General features: G+C 40.5%; 1 protein-coding gene across 1 annotated transcript; it reads left to right on the top strand.

Moving 5' to 3' along the window:
• Window positions 1-598: 598 nt before the first annotated feature.
• LOC137272629 (acid-sensing ion channel 4-A-like) lies at window positions 599-8,905 on the top strand. Its single transcript, XM_067805025.1, has 8 exons — window positions 599-756; window positions 1,264-1,807; window positions 3,526-3,624; window positions 4,408-4,588; window positions 5,303-5,363; window positions 6,523-6,681; window positions 8,050-8,141; window positions 8,760-8,905. Exons 1-8 carry the CDS (start codon window positions 599-601, stop codon window positions 8,903-8,905), a joined length of 1,440 nt encoding a protein of 479 aa, XP_067661126.1.
• The last annotated feature ends 11,973 nt before the right edge of the window (window positions 8,906-20,878 follow it).

Below are 20,878 nucleotides of genomic sequence, written 5' to 3' on the forward strand. Positions count from 1 at the left end.
CAGCTAAACTCTCTCCGCGTATGATGTTCAGTCAATCCATTATAAGGGATGTTTTGCAGATATGACAGGTGGACATTGTTGTTTAGGACATTATCTGAATCGAGTTTTCCAACACAGTAAGAGCTTAAAATGTTTGACCGTCACAGGTTCGATTCTCGGTATGGATATAATATGTGAAGCCCATTTCTCTTTTTCCCTCCTGTAGTGTTACTAAGAAAGACAAACTCATTCATTTATTTACAGAGTAAACTACGCTTAGGACAAATAGAAACACGAACAACGAACCGGGCTTTTTTTGCTCGAACACTTGCGGTTATAACGAACTAAATATGTGGTTATCTCGAATTTGTTATAACCATAGTTGGCTGAACCACTAAACAAACGGCTTGACTTTTTCCATACCTATTTTCAACCAATGGGAATAGATATATCGGGAAAGAAACAATCTTGAACTAGTTTCTTTTAAACGGTAATTTTGTCAGGTATTTCAATTATTGATTATCACTTTTCTGTAAAATAACGATATTATCAAATGTGAAATACAAATGTGTAAATATGACCATGACGGTTGACCAGAAATATTGTTTACTCAGCAGCAATGCGCATGGACGGAAAGTTGCCGGACTCTGCCACAGCAGAAAAACAGTCGACAAAGTATGGACTTAAAGATCTGTGGGATGAGTTTTGTCACTCTACAGGCCTTCATGCAGTGAGCAAGATCAAAACTCCTTCGGCCAAGCCAATTAGCATTCGTGGGTAGGTGTGCTTGTTCCTGTAAATACACATCTTGTGTGTATCGACTGACCTGGCAGTGGGTAGAGATTGATCTACCTTAACGGAGGACAAAATGTGTAGGGATTCACCGATCTGAATGAATGCAACAAACATGGGTGAAAGAACGATCATAGTGAGTTTAGAAATTTGGGAGCCATTTGTGAACGTTTTGTTTTGTTTCTATAAAGTCATAAGAACGGATGGGACAATGACATGAGTTATAATGAGTCAAGCAAGAAAGTTATATGAGAGGCACACGTACTTTTCAGACGTCTAATGTAAGGAGAACCAAACAAACTTTGGTTTTACGAAAGGTTGACTGGGTATAGATAATACATCATCATACGGGTACGCTGACAGTCAGCGAGCCTGACCACCCGATCCCCTTAGTCGCCTCTTATGCAGGTGTTGCTGGAGACTAATTGTAACGTAGATTTTTGCAGGTCACAAGCCATGGTAAGTATTAATCAGTATCATTTGGTTCAACAGGCTCATGTGGATGTTAGCTGTCTGTTCAACCACCGCGTTTCTCATCTATAACCTTATCGATGAGCTGGAGACATATTACAGCTATCCCACCGTCACCAAGGTCACAACCCAAATGACGTCCTTCGTCGAGTTTCCCGCCGTCACCATCTGCAACAGATGCACCCTCAACAAAACCCGCCTTGATGCTTACCGTGGGTTGGAAGACTATTTCTTCAATACTTCACAAGAACTGAACAGAAATTTTTCATTTCCTGAACCAACTTCAGATTTGTTTCACAAACCATTGTCTTTAGAATGGTGGAGGAATGTTTCCATGGATGGAGACGAAATGCTGGTGATGTGTTCCTTTGGTGGTGAAGACTTCGAATGTATGAGCAGGTTCCGACCTGTTTTCACCACTGAAGGATTGTGCCATACCTTCAACTTCAACAACAGTGAAATTGTCAAAGCATGGACGGCAGGTGACGATGCTAACCTCATCCTCATTTTCAACATCGATCAGGACGTCTACACATACAAGGCTAACATGGCTGCTGGAATTAAGGTAAACTAAGTAGGGTTAATCTGTGTTGTTTGTTTGTTGTTTAACGCCGCACTAGGCACTATTCCATCTATTTGGCGGTGGTCTGTAAATAAACTAGTCTACACCAGACAATCCAGTGATCCACATCACTAGCCCGACATACGCAGTTTTGAAAAGATGACGCGTGTCATCTGAACACTCGGTCTTGTCAGTCAGGTACCCGTCTTACGACAAGCATGGGTTGCTGAAGACCATCTCACAGGTTGATTACGGTTAATACAACGCAAATATAACGTTAAAACGCCGTTTCTAAGAGGCAGTGAATACAGGTAACCGGTAAGATAATGAAGTATTGACACAATTCAAAACAACATATGTACTACATAACATGGCATCAAAAATCATAACCTAATTTAGTTGTACAAGCATGCATACATGTATGATGTTGTAGCATTGTTTTAAAAATCACTTCAAGTCTATGATGCTTTGGAGTATGCGGATATGTGTGTGTGTGTGTGTGTGTGTGTGTGTGTGTGTGTGTGTCTGTCTGTGTCTGTCTGTCTCTCTCTCTGTCTTTGTGTGTGTGTGTGTGTGTAGATCAGTGTGTGTTTGTTTGTTTGCCTGACGGCACTAATGGCTATTTCAACCACATAACAGCAGTCTGTAAATAACCTTTGGAAGATGACATGAATGTTGGCTTGCTGCAGCACCATACAAAACCTCCTGCGCACCTCCTGCCCTGACAAAGAAGGAAGATCCCACAGGTGCCGTCTATCGAATGGAATGCGACTGTGGCGAATTAGACTTTGGTGAAGACCAGTCACCATTGGGATCAAAGAACACCACCTTACATCCAACCCAAACCACACCACCAAGGTCATCGAGAGGATGATACTACTTGAAGCTGTCAACATAAATATGAATTGCCCTGCTATCGACAGAGATGAAGGATAGTTCATCCCCAGTGTTTATCATCACTTACTGAATTACTTTCACGTAGACCCGTGAAGGTCCTGGGTAGTAAAGGCCTTCAGCAACCCAGGCTTGCCTTAAAAGGCGACTATGCTTGTCGTAAGAGGCGACTAACGGGATCGGGTGGTCAGACTCGCTGACTTGGTTGCCACAAAGGTTCCCAGTTGCGCAGATCGATGCTCATGTTGTTGATCAGTGGATTGTCTGGTCCAGACTCGATTTGTTTACATACCGCCGCCATATATCTGGAATATTGCTTAGTGCGGCGTAAAACTAAACTCACCCACTCACTACTTTCACGTAATCCATTCAACCACTGTATCACCTGTGTAACATCTTTTCACCACTAGCTTCCCAGCAGCCTTTTTATCCCCCGTGTAAATAACCCATGTAGATCACTCCCTACTAGTTGCCCATCAAAGTCCTTAATCTCGTATATATACAACCGTATACTTCCTCTCCACTGGCTTCCATCAACCTGATTGATCCTTCATAGCTTATGTGCTATCAACCTTCTGTTGTATAAACAACTCATTTTCGCCTCATCCCTCATCAGCATTCTACTGTCCAAACATCTCATTTATATGTATATTATAAAAACGTACTTCTCGCCAACTACTTACTTCAAAGCGACATTAGAACCCATGTCGAAACGTCACCTATACAGAATAAAGAAGTTGGATATCCATAAAAAATGTCTTCATTCTTCATTCTGGAATGCCACACAAAGAGGTGAATTGTATGAAAATAAGGAAATATGTTACCAGGTACTGCTTCACCATCCTCGACTACACCCAGACGCTAGCTCCACCGTCGTTATGGCCTCGCCCGGATTCTCGACATACGTAGCCTTGCAAAAACAGGAGGTGAGTGTATATGATTATAACACATGAATACGTAATTACCGAGTGGCAGTTGGAATCTGAGCACTGCTTTATACATTATTCAATCTTATCACGGAGTGTCTGTTTAATGAGGGAAAAAACCGGAAGTAACACTAGTATCTGACCTTAACAGTTTTTAGGAGTGAGTGAGTGTACCTTTACGTCGGACTCCGCAATAATCCAGCTTTGAGCCAGACAAATCAGTAATCAACACGCAATTTTGTATAGATCACCATTCTATTTCATACTGTGATCTATGCCGATAGAACATCAACACTTTGATATTACTGCATCATAATGTCTGGAGCAATGATATCTTCGACTGAGCCAGTTGCCGAAACTGCCTCAATTTGTTGGGCAGTGTTGCCTCCCTTGGACGTAATTATCGTTGGTTCAGATCCCTGTTCTACCCGTGAAAATGCGGGGTAGAATTAATCTTCAGCAACCAATGCTTGTCAGCGACCAGCGTGATCGGGTGGTCAGGCTCGTCACTTGGTTGACACATGTTAGCGTATCCCAGTTGTTCAGATCAATGCTCAAGCTATTGATCACTGGGTTGCCTGGTCCAGACCGCTGCCTAAATCTTGAATACCGCCGAGGGCTAGCGATAGACACGAAAGTAACGGTCTTTTATACAGCTTTTACATTGTAGATAAGATTTACTTAAACATTTTACATATATTGATGCCTTATCTTGTAATGCCGTTTTCTCGATAACACTTAATGATTAGGGATACATTGCTAACTTTGATCCTGCCTTTGCAGTTTTCATTCCTGCCCAGCCCGTATAAGGCATTTGGTAGTCAGGAATGTGTAGACACAACTCATCCAGCGTTTGTGAATCCTCTCAAGTACTACTCCCCTTACACCTACGACCATTGCTTCATGGAATGTGTCCGGGTCCGTGCCTTCAATGAGTGTGGATGTGTCGGCCCATCAGATCCACGTAAGTTTGGTGTGCATGAGTGAGTTTAGTTTTACGGCGTTCTCAGCAATACTCCAGCATTGTGGCGGCGGTCTGTAAATATTCGGGTCAGACAATCCCATGATCACCAACAAGAGCATCGAGCTACGCATTTGGAATGCCATGACATGTGTCAACCAAGTCAGCGAGCCTGACCATCCGATCCCGTTACACCTGTGTGGCTGTATGTTACACATACATGAGGGCAATGTACGTAAAACAGCTTGAAACACCAGACTGCAATATGGACATGTATTAGTGTCAATCTTTTTTATCATTTACGAAGAAGATAAATTCATCAATGTAGATTAAGCTTGCATGTATGTAGAAGACACTTTCATCTGAGTTCGTGATGCTTGTAAGCACTGATACTTAGATCTTATGTAGATAATGCTTACACATCCGAATATGACGTTCACATTACATGTACGATGGAGATATTTTCAGTTAGCGTAGGTAGTACTCATATATACGAAGGTGATGATTGCATCTTACGACGCTCAAGTGTGAGTGAGTGTGTGAGTGAGTTGAGTTTTATGAGCTTGGGCGGATAATGCGTCAGCTCAAACTGTACCAAGTGTTGATTATAAAGAAACTACAAAAGTCCATGAGACAAGGTGGTGTCCCATAGGTGTAATCCGAACTGAGGATTATAATGAGAGGAAAATCAGCACAAAAGTTTGATCTTTGTTGCAGAGGATGGTCGCATATGCTCTCTGGTAAAGCAGCACGGGTGTTATACGGCATTTGTACGTAAGTATCACAGTCATTTACGGGTAACGATTTTCTTTGACGTTCTGGGGAGAGTTTGTGGTGGAATAGGAATGATCTGTTCTCAAATTTCGTTTAAGATTAAATCAGATTATACAAGGTAAAGTATACATTGGTCATGTTTTCCTGAACAATAACGGATCCGGCAGTTTACATACTGTTTTCGCAAGGTGCATGCTTAAACTGTTTTCTTTCTTGATATTTATCCATTGTTGTCATATTAATTGGTCGCTCGAGTGGAACTGGCCTTAAAACCACACCCTTGGTGGTGACACGCTTTCTCTTTTTCGGGCACTGGACACATACGGATTTGAAGAGTTTAAAGAGATATGGTTCTCTCACAGTTTAAGTGTCTTTTCAATACTTTATGAGACTGCTTGCCATGTAAAAAATGAAACATACAGCTTTATGGATTACAACGTCTTGTTTATTACGTTGAGCGACGTTTCGAAGTAGATTCTTACATCGTCAGGTGCATGCTAAAATGTTTTCTTTCTTGACATTTATCCATTGTTGCCACATTAGTTGGTCGCGTGATCGAGTGGAATATACGTAGTTGATATGAGCTTTTGGGAGGATAGAAAACTCCATTCCTTGGCAACGCTTCAATGGCATCATTAAATATTCTAAGATTCCGTGACATGTTTCAGTTTCGTTGTGCAGCTACCTTTTCGGTTGCTTATTTCCGACAATAGCCATAAGGTTTTGAAACTATTTTCCGGTCAGAAGCAAACTGTAGGAAAAGCGGTTCTTCAACGAAATCTGCATCACACTAGCAGCTGATTAGTAATGTTACTTTTATTCAATATTCTTTACAACTCATATCTGTTCTGAAGTAAATTGTTTTAATACAACTGATTTAGTACAACACATGTTAATCTGGAAACATAATTTATATTCGAATGCTTAATGTACTAGCAAGAGTAACAAATTAGCTTGAAGTGTTGATCATGTATGTAAATAGCACAGGATAGCGAAAAAGACTGAAACACCTACTGTTTTATATTTAGTAAGACTGATAAACGTGCGAAAAAGACGTGCACACGTTAAATTTACGAATGACAGATCAAAATGAAACGTTTTCTTCGCATAAACTGATTATTGTATGTAATCATATAGAAAAGTTTACTTGTTTACCAAGGAAGAATGTCAAAGAACGGTGCCTTTGTTGAAGAATGTGGTTGTGTCGGTGCGTGCACTCTAGAACGGTACACCGCCCAGGTGTCCTCCAGCTCGTTCCCAGCAAACATCTGGACCAACAACGTCCTCAACACCACCAAGGCCAGGGACAAGGAGATGATGATGTGAGCGATCCCTTTGACCAGTTGCCCAAAACATATTTGTCAAAAAACACTACATAATCTGATACACACTCATGTGTCATGTTTCCTGTTTGCTGATTTGCCATCTCTGTGTCAGTTATGTCCCTCACATGCCAAGTTCACTGCTCATATAGTATAACCAGAATTATTGAGAATTTTAGGAATATTTTTAATTGGATTTCTGGTATAAACAACATTGACCAGCTATCAATTGCCTGCTTGCATTCACGAGACACAACTCCGTTAATCCTTTTCCATTAGTTTGTGACGAGTTACCCCCCTTTGTTTACTTGCTCGCGGACGATATTTTCAGAGACGCTCAGTATGGATGATTTAGAGAAGAGAGAGTTGAAGAGTACTATAACAGTTAAAGTGATTTCAAGTAGAACAGGCACCCCATGTTTTGAAACATATTGCAAATGGATATGAAACTGTAGCTGTTTCCTAAAAACACTGGAATTCTGCACCAAACAAACCGAAAACCTTTGTATCAGCGCCAAACGCGCAGTCCGAAATGTACCGTGTTTGGGGTGGCACATCTGTGTTAGGGTCAACGCCCCTCTGAGTATTTGAAGGGGATACGAACAGTGAGCGGTACACATATATTCTCAGTGGTATGCCCTGCCGCATTGAAGTCTACATTGATGCCCATGGCGACTTGACAAATTACTGACTGTTTACCTGTCTTTGAATCTGGAGTTGTGTTCTACTAATATTCGAATTTAATACGTGAGTAATGAGTGAAAAAATATAAAAAACACAATCTTTAAATTCTCAAATAATTTCTGGTCATACTATACCTTCTGTGAACAAATAAATTGAAACAAACAGTATACGAATATAGCCGCACAGAAACCAAGAAATAAATAACAAAATTAATAATAAAACAGGCATGATTATGAAATTTACCAAACTACAAATCAGTACAAAACTACATCATAATAATCCCAACAAAATGACACTCTGTTGTGTGCTGATTGCAGTGTAAAACTATACTCACTCACGACATATCCAGGATGGAATTCTGATCTTCACAGTAATACAATGTAACATGAGGGAGGCATTTGATAGGTCCATGCGATATGTCGTTGTTTCAGAATGTCTCAATTACACTTGAAGTCTAAAAGAATAAAAACATATACTGCATATACGCCCCACTGATTATCTTGGTTCGTAATATATTCCTAACGAGTAAACATTACTCGAAACATAGTGTTACGGACTTCCAAACAATGCTGTCATATAAGTTAAAAAGCCATATTAACATCTGTTATACTGATGGGTCCGTCATCGTGCCACAAATTGGGGGATTTCCTTTAAGTGTCATTGCTTGTATTTACTGTTATTCAGAGACAACTTTCTGGAACTGAGAGTGTTCTACGACCTTATTATGTTGAAGTCCACAACACAACAACCTCAATATACATCGGCCTCGCTATTTTGTAAGTGTATTACATTTCATGATTAAGTTTATCATGTAAGCAGAGATTTCGTTTTCAGCACGTCTCGGTATCATTCACCCACGCTATTTATATAGGGTTGCTATATTTTCAAAGGCACAGACCAGTACTATCCCGGCGTTTACTGACTTTAATATCAGTAGCGGATGTCAAAGTCCGAGTCTGGTCACAACCATTTGTCTGCTTTCGGCCTCCAAACTGAAACAATGTTTGAATGAGCGTACTCCAAATTTTATTCCAGTCGACAAAATTGGGTTTGGAAAAAAAAGAATCGGGAAAAAAAATATACTGACAGCAAAAAAACCCTGAGATCTTATAAAGGTAATCGTTCATGTTTATGTCTTCTATTTACAAACTGGACAAAAAGCCAGTGTCGCATTTCTTAAGCTGTTCAGCATATATCAACAAAACAATCTCAGTCTTGGAAACACTATCATATTGTATTTAACGTTTATCCTGGTTCACTGTCCCACACGTCACTGTAATGAAGTCAACTTCTCCACCATCTTCAGAACCGGACCCCGTTATGATATAGTGGAACTGTATGGTTTCTCATTCTATGTCAGTGTTGATGTTCAGAGAATGGTGTTATTGTTGTAGCCAATATCGGGGGCCAGATAGGACTGTGTCTCGGAGCCAGCATCCTCACAGTGGCAGAGATCGCGGAACTCCTGGTGTTCATCATCATCTTCCTCTTGGATAAATGTAGAGGAAGAAAAGCTCGTAACAGAATCAGAAACTGGTAGACAGGGCGACAACAGTTCTATTATAGCCTTGTACCACTGTTAAACAGTTCAAGTAAATATCTGAGTAAGAACTGGCCATGCATGACCTAAGCGACAACTAACGCAACTGTGTGTTTTAGGCTCGCTGACTTGGTTGACACATGTCAAGGTATCTCAACTGAAACTGATCGAGTCTCTTGATGTCAATCACTGGTTCAGGTACGACTATTCACACACCCCTGCCATGTATGGAATATCGCCGAGTTCTGGGTGGTTCTAAGACAATACAAGACAAGAATGCATTCGAGAATTAGACGACAACAGTTCTGCTGTCACGGCTGGTTGTGACTGAAGACATCTTTATAGCGCACCGTACTTCCTTCCTGGGAAGCTCATCTCGACTGAGCGATCGGGTAGTCTGGTTAAAGTGTTCTCTCGTCAAGACAAAGATCTGAGTTCGATTCCCCACATGGGTACAAAGTGTAAAGTCTATTTCCGGCATCCCTCGCCGTGCTAATGCTGAAATTTTGCTAAAAGCAGCGTAAAACTAAACTCATCCTAAACGTTTTTCCTCACTGCTACATTCTACACATGATCTGTTATTGTATTGTGTCATAAGGCGTGTCATCAGAACTACAGACGAATCAGTTTGAAACCTATCTGTTATAAAGGCGATAAAACCATTTCCACATTAAAACGAAGTGATGGTTCGGTGCCGATATTAAGAACATATCTGTATGAATCAGCTTTCAATAGCGATCTTGCCACCGCCCCTGTCCCGCACCCCAAGGTACCTGTCATAAACACATGCAAAGTCCAGCCAAATTTTCACCCTAGGAGAACGTATGATAAATAGGTAATAGCATCGGAAATCATTTTAATGACTGACGAAAAGCATTGGAATCATGGTGGCAGCAATACCCTTAAATCATTCCAGACAAATATAACCTCAACATGTAACATGCTTACGAGGGCTCACTTTTACTTCTTACATGTCATCGCTGGTGTAAGCTTTTCCAAACAGGACATGATGTGTTGCGGTGAAGACCTTGCTAGTTTATTTCGATGAAGTGTTTAAACGTTTGGGATAATTAACCAAACCAATAATTAAACACATTTTAATAAAATGTATTACGACCTGGATGGCGGGGGTCGAATGCACAACTTCTCTACCAGGAGGCATGCATTGAGCAGTACACCAACAACTGGGTCATGTTGTATGATTCCTCAGGTTGTTCCTTCCCTGTTCAGGGCCAGCAATATTTTATGAGCGTCTCTATCAATATCAACGATGTTATTTTCCACACAATCTCTTGCAACTATTAATGGATAATGGACCGACAGAGAAAAAAAAACAAGAAAACACGGTTCTCTTTGGTTTAGGTTGAAAAGTTATGGATAGACATTCAAAATTTATGGAATTAAAATTGTAGAAATTCACTTTTCTCGTTTGTCATGCCTGTTCTGTAGTACTATTGAAAGTCTACTCAGGATGATCACTTGAAACGTGTTTATCGATCAGATCAGAATCAGAATGGTCGAGTTTCAGAAGATTGCGTCGAGAGAGCAATCTGCCGCTTGTTCCGCGTGTTTGAATAGGGCTTAAGTCTGAGAAACTGCTGATTCCAATCCGAAAAGCGAAAATCCGAGTTTAAGCGACGTCTTTGAAGCTAAAAATTCAATTCGTAGTAACGAATGTTGTCGTGCTCTGTGAGACGTGACGTGGGGTGATGCTGACACAATGTATCCAAACAGAATCTCCAGCATGTAGTGTCAAAGACTGGATACCTTAGTCCATTCATCAGAAAATGAGGTCCAGTAAGGGTTACCAAACATTGTCTGCAGGGTACACCGAGAGTAATGGTTTCATTTCTGATTGATGATTATAAGTGTTCCAATTGCCTAAATACACTGTTAAGATATATAGTTTGTTTTATTGCGGAACTTCATTGTACTACAAAATATTCACGATTGAGAAACTTCTAATCAGGGGAGAGAAAAAGCTGGAGATGCCCCTGCCAGGAGGTTGCGTACAAAACATCAATGTCATGGAAATAGCTAAATTTGGCAATTACTATACTTTTGTAGAAAAATGTGTCTCGAAAGTAATTATGTAATATAAGAAGTCACCACGGCATTTGTTTGACAAGTGGCGCTAAAGGGGATACTTCTTGCCGAAATTTACCTGAGGATGAATTCTCGCGTGGCCAAAACATCATGAAGTATGATTAGAAGCAAGATAAAGGGAGATAACTGCGTAACATAAATACGTGCTCCTACTGTCACATCCCGTCGCACACCGTATGCGCACAAACGAAGGTATCCAACGTCTTTAACATCACACTGAGCAGTATTCCAGGTTTATCACGTGCTTTGGAACATAATCAAGGTCCGAACCAGCACAAGTATTGATTGGCAGCATGCACATCGATCTTTGCATAGACTTCATCAACCAAGCAGGAATGACCGCCATATCCCGTTTGTTTTGTCGGCTTTTATGACAAGCATGGGATGCTGAAGGCCAATTCGGACCAGGATCTTCACAGCTGCAATTGTTGAATGAATGAATAGTTAGTGTTTAACGCCACAGCAACAGCATTAACGCTATCCGTGGCGAGAATACGTCAAATAAAGCTCTATGGTGCATATATATAGTAAGGATAGGCTGAGAACAAGTGTTGTATTACCTTGATTGATACATTGCCCAATAACAGGTTTCAATGTAAGAAGGACGAGTGTTTGATACCGATTTCTTTAGATCACCGTAAGCAAAATGCAACATCCTTATCGGACACTGATAAGACAAGGTTACGGTCTCATATCCCAGGCATAAATGGATGTTTGTTTTCCTGAACTATTAGTCTAAGCGACACAATCTCCACATCTTTTGAGGCATCGTTATAGATACATGTGTAAGGAAAGTACCTATCCCTCATTTTATTAAAAGTCGGATACTGACAAGAATGTGCATCATCTTTCTTCAGACCTTTTAGATGAAGACTGCAATGAGACTGTACACTGGCATGAAGGTAGTGAAATTTAGTAATGGCAGGAAGATTTATACTAGTGGGTGAGGTTGTTGCTGGTATTTTCCCCCTGGATTTCCAGCAAAGTGTTTCCAGCAACATGTTTAAAATGAATGCATTTCACCAGGAATTCAGCTAGAGCAAAATGTCCTTCAGCTCACTAATGACCGGTGCGGTAACTTCACTGCCGTTGTCACTTTGAAGAATCTGTGGCTCACTAAACAGCAAAAATATATCCTTTAGTTGCAATGCAACTTCAGTAGCACGCATGGAAGTGAGGGCGCAATACACAGTATTTTCTGAGATGGTCCTGGTGCACCATAATGCAACGTTGGTACCTTAGTCATTGTCTGCATATGAATGAGATCAACCTGTGCACTGGAACCAAAGTCTTTGGAGAGAACTGGCCTTAAAACCACACCCTTGGTGGTGACACGCTTTCTCTTTTTCGGGCACTGGACACATACGGATTTGAAGAGTTTAAAGAGATATGGTTCTCTCGCAGTCTAAGTGTCTTTTCAATACTTTATGAGACTGCTTGCCATGTAAAAACTGAAACATACAGCTTTATGGATTACAACTTCTTGTTTATTACGTTGAGCGACGTTTCTATGTAGATTCTTACATCGTTTTCAAGCTACATGTGAATACAACCAAATAATGAGAAGCTAGAAGGGGCTACCTACCCTCCAGCATGCAGCCCCCAAAAGGAGTGATTTACAAGATCAACTGTGAATGTGGCGAATCAAACATAGGTGAAACCTCCCGCCCTGTTCACACCCGCATAAAAGAACACAAATCCTCTACAGCCAAGGCAGACAGACCATCAACAAAAATTCCCTAGTCATCGCATCACGTTCGACGAGTTTGAAGTCCTGTCAACCAAAAACCAGGACTTCACAAAAAGGAAACTGTTGGAAGCCATCGAAATCCGCCGTCACAAACCTTTGATCAATAGAGACCAAGGATACTACATGCCATTGGCCTATGAAGAACCGATCAAACCATAGACTATCTAAGCACTGTGTCTGTTTGTTGTTACTACTCATCCCACTCATTTTCTTCATCACTTGCGCTTATTGCTGTTTTAGCTCCCTACTGGCCTCCCCCAATTATGTACCACTTGTTTACTCTTTCACATACTGTTGTTAATGTTAATCCGCTGTTTGCCACAACATACCATGTATATAGCTTCTCACTATTTGGTTGTATTCACATTTAAATTGAAAACGATGTAAGAATCTACATCGAAACGTCGCTCAACGTAACAAACAAGAAGTTGTAATCCATAAAGCTGTATGTTTCATTTTTGACTCACCAACTTCTAGAATGCCCATTAAAGATGCTTGCCAGGTACTCACTACACGCCTAAATGCGCCTAGGTACACTACCGATCCAAACTTGTAGGGAATCGTGTGTAGGGAATCGTGTGATTCAACTAATTCTTTCTTCATATCCTCAATATTTCCTTTTTAGTTTATTTTGTCCTTCATTTGTCCCCACACATAGTCAGTACTGTTACGATCTGGGCTGAAGCTTAGTCACTCTACAACGAACGAACATTTTCTCCCGACAACAAATGTTGGTTGTTGGTTTTTTTTATCCCACAGTGTGGTTTTGGTCAATATCACGCTGAAGAAAGAAACTCAATACTCCTGATGCAGTGTTCAGGCTGTTGGAAGGAGGTTTTCATATAAGGTATCAACATATAGTTCCTTCGTCCAGTTTCCAGTGAAAATATACAAAGGTGTCACTCCACGTGATCATATCCCACCCCACGCGTGAGGTTTCACTGTATCTTTTGTCGACATTTTTAGATATTTCGGAAGATCCAACGAAGACATTTCATCAGAAATCAAAACATTATCCATATACTGATTGTCGTGAGCCCTAGGCCAATTTAAACGTCTTTCGTTTTGCGCATCTTTCATCAATGGGTGAGGAAATTCCGCGCTTTGTCGTCAAGCTAAATCTTTGTAATTTATAACTAACAGTTTCATTAAATACCTTATGACTTCCTCTATTACTCATCTCATTTCTGATACTCTCAAAGCTTTTCACTTGTCACAAACTGACAAAGTCGCAGGCGATCCGTACTGCAGAACGTCCTTGGTCTCCTGACTGATCATTCGTCAAAGTTCTGTATGCCGTAGACAAAGGAATGTTATGTCTACCACCTAAAGCTTTTACATTAGCCACAGCCCTTTCAGAACCACGTAGAACCAGGTTTCTGTTCTCTTTCGCTGTCAAATCTGCCATGTCAACACAGGAAGAAGCATTACCAAACGTCCATCCAGGAATAGAGATATCGGAGTGTTAGCTTAAAGTATGGTCGGGAAATGATCACCATACAAGTCATCATGTTCAGAACTCAGAACCTCAGTAATCAGACACGGATCTGTGATGGCTAAATCTAAACCGGTATACGAAAATGGTTGCAAGTATTACCCATACCAACACTAAGATAATTGCTAACATTACCTATACGAACACTGAAATAATTGCTACATTACCCATACCAACACTAAAATAGTTGCTAACATTACCCATACCAACACTAAATAATTGCTAACATTAGCCATACACATACGTGATAAAATGCATATATCAAACCAGTGTATGTTTTCAAGAAGTCAAGTGAAAACGGTGAAAAATAACTGCATGCCAACAATAGTATAAAAGATCGGTTTACTAAGCATTCGACCAAATTAAACTTGCTCTAATTCCTTTCACGATAAATAATATATATTATTCATCGATCTTCATTATATCCACTGAACTAAATTTACCTGATTATCAGCAACAACGAGGAACGTACACAGGTCAGGGAAACTACCCGAACACCGTCACAAACTCAGCCATCTCCAGAGATCTGATGGTAGACAAATGGCACGCGACGTTGAGATGAGAGGAAACCCAAACAAGAAAAACAGTGAGTGAGTGAGTTAAAATTTAACGTCACATCGGCAATATTGCAGCCACATAGTGACGAGAAATGTTGTAGATACTCAATAAACATAAGTAGTTAAAGAACCAGTCATCGACGAACTGTAAAATAACTTGAGAATCACAAAAAGAGTTTGAACTAGCTAGTATGTATTTTTAAATACAGGAAATCGTTGACAGTACCATGTAAAAATGGGCTATTGCATGATCACCAACAACGGAAGGAAGATCACCATGCTAGGGGCCGGAGCGGAGAATCCTCACCTTTCAATAAGTATGCATGAGTATATCGTGTGTTGCTAATACGACATCGTCGTAGGACGACCTCTTCAAATCCGACAACCCAAATGATACATACCAATGTAAGGCTTAATTGCATGTAATTCATTTACTAGTATACCCACTTGGTTGTCCCACTTCTTTTGTATTAGATGACGAATGTACGATCTAATGCTTGCTTTGTAATCGGTGTATGGAGTAAGAAGTGGTGCCACAGATGTATTTAGTGCAAGATCGGCCATCGTATTCCCAGTAATGCCTACGTGGTGTGGTAACCAACAAAAGACTGTGTCGTATTAGCCAGTAGCAAGATCATTATATAGATCAAAAATTTCAATTGAAAGTGGATGTTTACAAGAAAAAAAAATAATAGCCAGAAGACAGGAAAGAGAGTCTGAATAGATTACATATTGTTTATGTTTAGGATGTCTTTCAACGTATTTAAGGCATGTTAATATGGCGTTTGCTTTAGCTGTGAAAATAGAGTCCAAGGGAGGTAACTCTAGAGAGGTACCTTAAAGGCCTGCCGATAAAACAGTAACAACACTGTACATTTATGATACGAAATATGACTCAAAATAACAATTACTCAAAACTCTAAACATTGTGACCCAAAAATAATCATTACTTAATCAATAATTCAATTTACAGAAAATACTCTCTCGTAACACTAGGAGATAGTGTTCTGGATCCAATGACAATGGCACAAGCCACTGCACCACCGTCATCGGATCCGTCTGTAAATAAGGTTTTGTAATTGCTATACATATTTTTAATTGATTTTAGTCTTGTTTATAATGTAATACATTAGTTTCTGACTTTTCAAATGATGTCAGGTCACTTTTTGGTCGAACCAACTGCCAAGAAGGTCAAGAAAGACGAGAGGGATCTATATTTTCCAGCTCAATGCCAGTAGCAGAGAGGAATGGTTTAATTCATAACCCAATAGTTTAATTCAGGTGGAAGACGTCTCATAGAGTGGATTGAAAACACACTTGAATGCATGGTTTGACTCGTTAGAATATAGTTTAGTATAATAACCGTGAGCAAAATCAACTTCCAATTTCAGATTGTGTCCAACAACCTTGGCACGCTTAAAATAGCTGTGGAATTCCTTGCTTTCATCATGAGTCTTGACGTGCATCACCAGAGGATCATCTGACAAATAAATATGTGCAAAAGTGCACAATAGAATTCTGTCATGAAGAGCTTCCACATTAATCAAACCCCGACCTCCCGAATTAATTGGCATGTATAAACGATTAAGAGAGGAACGAGGGTGGTGTGCTCTGTTATCAGACATGATCCTTCTGGTCAGGCGGTCAAGACTCTGGATGTCTTGTTTTGTCCAATCAACTACTCCAAAGGAATAGGAGAGGACTGGCACAGCAAAAGTATTGGTGGCTTTGACTTTGTTTCGAGCATTTAGCTCGGAGCTCCAGATTTTCTTTAAACGAGTTTTATACTCGGCCCGAAGTTTATCTTGAATCTGGGCATTCTGGAGCTTGTCTCGAACTTGCATTCCAAGATAGGTGTAGGCCTGATCTTCCACGAGATGCTCAATAACCCCTCCCCCTTGTAACTTGACCGATCCATCATTAGTTACCTTGCCACGTTTCAAATGAAGAGTATTACATTTTTCGAGCCCAAAGGTCATGCCAATATCATTAGAGAAGGACTCGACAAGGAGAACCTGTTCTTTCAAATTGGTATCTCCTTTGGCAAGGAGCTCGATGTCATCCATGTAGAGGAGATGAGTAAGAGGTGTTGGGGATCTGTGCTGAGGAGGTCCGGGATGGTAACCTTCCTTCCTATTGAGCAGGAAACTCAAAGGATTCAGAGACAGACAAAAAAGCAAAGGACTGAAGGAGTCCCCCTGGAAAATTCCCCTTCTGATTGGAATAGATTCCGAAGTCTGCACCTCTCCTTGCGAGTACATCTCAAGTTGAGTCGACCAGCAGCTCATTAAAGACTTGATTAAATCAAGTAGTCGCCCAGGGAGGTCAATACACTGAAGAGACTTCAGAATCCATTCGTGAGGGACAGAGTCATATGCCTTTTTGTAGTCTATCCAGCACATGGAGAGGTTGCGGTGGTATGTTTTAGCCTCTTCCAGAATCATTTTCTGTACAAGAAGTTGATCCTTGCACCCCCAACATCCCTTTCTCGCCCCCTTCTGCTCTCTGTAAATTATCTCATTGGACGAGCAGTAAGATGACACGAGGTTTGTCAAACACCCTGTGAATAATTTATATTGAGTATTCAAACACGTGATAGGGCGGAAGTTTTTATTATGTTTTACAGATTGAGATAGAGATGCAGCAGAGAGGGTTTGGGTTATTATTAAACCATGGTTTACAAATATGTGGAATTGCTGAGGATTTCGTCGTAGTTTGGTCAGCAATGCCATTGAGTGTATCTGAAAACAGCTGTTTAGGATTTTCGCTATTCACAGGTATTAAGTTATGAGTACAAAGTGTTTTATATCATGACCAGTCAACCCTGGAGAAATTTCGTCTGGATAAAGGTCGATCATCCCCAGGGATAATGTTTTTGCGAATGGTGCGTCATCATGGACCTCCCATTCAAATTCGTTGCGTATGTTAGTATCGGCAAATGTTATATCCAGGGAAGAATATGTTCCCGTAGATGAACATAAATAAGTGGCTGAATCATCATTGAAAATGCATAAATTACTATCGGATATGAATTCCTAGATGATTTTACCTTTAGCATTTCTGTTGACACTTCCCCCAAGTGGGTTGTGTCCGTTAAAGATCGCCTATGATGAGACATGGCTTCGGATCATATAAATTTTGAGTGAGTGAGTGAGTGAGTTTAGTTTTATGCCGCACTCAGCAATATTCCAGCGATATGGCTCCCGTCTGTAATTAATCGAGTCTGAATCAGACAATCCAGTGATCAACAACATGAGCATCGATCTGCGCAATTGGGAACCGATGACATGTGTCAACCAAGTCAATGATCCCGTTAGTCGCCTCCCCATACTAATTTGGTTTGACAATATTTTTAGTTAGTAGGATGTCCTGGGCTCATGAAAAGGCCTGTAACTCGCAGATTGTGGTATCAGGTTTTTTTCACAGGCCATTTTAGGCGGTGGGGGTCTGTGAGCATTTTCGTGACATATGGTTTGCTGCCCGACAGCATCTCAAAGTTAATCATGGATAGTTTTACTACTGTCAGTCTGATTACTTTCATTTTGACTTTTGTGTATTGCTAAAATGATGTAGAACTTGACATATTTTAGCTTTTGAAAATAATCAAAATGGCCGACTTTTCATGGAAATGTGTGGTGGTGATTTATTTATTGAAAGTTTGCACTATTCTTGTAACTAAGCTGTTTTTTGTTTCCTGTTTACTTCTAGAGTGACAGCATGTTATATGGAAATATTTCACATTATCAAGAATTCAAGATGGCCGCCATTGTAGTTTGACTACTTATACATAGTAGAGGACTACGTTTGTACTGATATGTAAATAAACAATTCATTTGGTGTCACATGTTTAACACAGTATAGAAAGAAACTAAATTTCAGTGGTTTGATAAATGAAAGCTTCACCTTTCTAAAATATTTGATGAAAAAACAATATCCAAAGTATTAGAAAACTATGCTTCACGGTCGATAACTGCGTCTAAGGTCTTGTTGTAGCTATTCAAAGTGGCCTGTCAGATGACTCTTTATCACTTTTGATACATTCAGAAGCTTACAGCTGACTCTCATCTCCCCTTTCTTCCATAATTATCATAAGTTACATCATGCAAGAATTGGAGTCATCTAAAAGCCAAAGCTGTTCGGGCAACAATCACCTACGTTACAAAAAGACATGTCTCTGTGCACAATAAACCAGTTCATCTGCACTGACATAGATCTCCGTCCTGGCAGTTCAACCAATCCACGGGGAGCAGAATCTCTCGACATCAGAACACCACAAAAGGGATAAGATAGCCATCACAAATGCTCCAACCATGGTCAACTGCACTTGGTAGTTTACTTGCTCAATGTGATATTCTAGACTGCTGGATGTCGGAGGGAGCTTTTCATTTAATGTCTTGTCTCATCTACTACAGACATCACTGGATTGTATGGTACATACATTGAACTGAGAGTCTGTGCGTTCTGGTAATGTTGATAGGTTTTTTGTTGTAAGTACTGGTTTGTAGATATTATAATACGCCCGTGTATTGATGCATTTGTGTTGGACTTGATTCTTGATGTGTTTCTGTGTTGGCAGTGTATGGCAGTGTATGGCAGTGTATGGCAGTGTATGGCAGTGTATGGTAAAACCAAGCTCTCCTACATGGCGATAGAGTCGGGCACATCCGATTTCCATGGACAAAAACCGTTCTTCTCGAGTTCACAACTTTCAAAAACAAAACAATCAACAAAACAAACAAGTACAATTGGACCAGCTGGGGGGATTACGTTTTTTAATGTCATCAGTCCTAACATGGAACAGTACCAAATCCTCGAACTCCAGCATTGTTGCCGCAGAATGTGTGTCTAAATTGACCTTATTCAAATTTGAGATTTGAACTTGGCCAAAGATAACTGAAGCCCGACACGTAAAACCAGAGATAAAAAAAACCTCTGGAACCGTGTTCCCTCAACGTATGCAACGCTACCTATTCTACTGGAGGGTTTACAGTAGTAGACACGCATAGTTCATTGTCACAAAATGTACGAACAGTAAAACATCCACATCCCGTTCCAGAAGAATCTTCTGTCCATGGAATGTCTTCTTGGCAGTCGTCTTGCCTCTGGGGGACTTCAGGGTCCATTTCTGCCCTCAGGACGATGGCATCCACGCTCCTGATAACAAAGGTAAACATATTTTACATCATTCGTACTGTGTGTATTAATGCAAAATATATGCCTCCACGAGAAAACGGCTCAAACATGAAACTCAAGTTGTGACTTTGCAGTAGACGTCATGGTAAACAAGGATGCAATTTATGTTTTCTTGAAAAGATCGTTTGAGAAAAAACACAGTTGCTTCCGTGTGCGACGCTTCTACTAATAAAGCTAAATAGTATTCTATATCAGTTATACTTCCCACACATATTAAGCCAGCATGAGTGTTGTTTTTCACCGCTTTTAGCTATAAACCAGCTATATCACGGTGAGAAACAACAAATATATGCTTCACACATCATTCCCACATGGGAAATCGAATTAGGGTTCTTTGGAGCGTCATGAGCGAACGCTTTAACCATTCGGTTATTCGACGATCCCCATAGATTAAAATGCAAAACAAATATGTCGGGACGTGAAAACAAACTTTAATCTAAATATTAAACTGAAATATTGAAATACGTTACCAGTAGTCTTCCAGTACACTGACTTTCAAAGTGACCATCCGGGACTTGCTTTGTCTCGAACTACCTACTGAAGGACGGAATGGTGGGTTAACACTACGTTATGCCATCTATAGATAGCATCGTACAGGGCATGCACGAAGGGGGCCCTATCTACACTACCACCTAAATCTACCAGTCAAGTGCAGTCAGCATTTGGCCTACTGGGGATGCTGAAAAGACTGGGGCCACAGAGTGTGCCAACCCTAAAATAACTGGGTTGCTGTAACAACCATCCTGACTGTACAATCAGGCCCTAGCACCGAACCTACTCCATGTACAGTCGGCAGGGGGCTACGCGGAGAGCGGACGTACTATGGAGCCACCATGAGACAAAAGCTCATCCCATCGGTCCCTCGGAAAGCC

This window comes from Haliotis asinina, chromosome 2 (assembly GCF_037392515.1).
Source record: "Haliotis asinina isolate JCU_RB_2024 chromosome 2, JCU_Hal_asi_v2, whole genome shotgun sequence".
Classification (NCBI taxonomy): domain Eukaryota; kingdom Metazoa; phylum Mollusca; class Gastropoda; order Lepetellida; family Haliotidae; genus Haliotis; species Haliotis asinina.

Excerpts from the sequence above, each read along its gene's own strand:
- LOC137272629 (XM_067805025.1), top strand. The coding sequence starts at position 599 with ATGCGCATGGACGGAAAGTTGCCGGACTCTGCCACAGCAGAAAAACAG. Across the intron at positions 1,808-3,525 it reads ACATGGCTGCTGGAATTAAG|GTACTGCTTCACCATCCTCG; the intron begins GTAAACTAAGTA and ends ATATGTTACCAG. Across the intron at positions 8,142-8,759 it reads TACATCGGCCTCGCTATTTT|CCAATATCGGGGGCCAGATA; the intron begins GTAAGTGTATTA and ends TTATTGTTGTAG.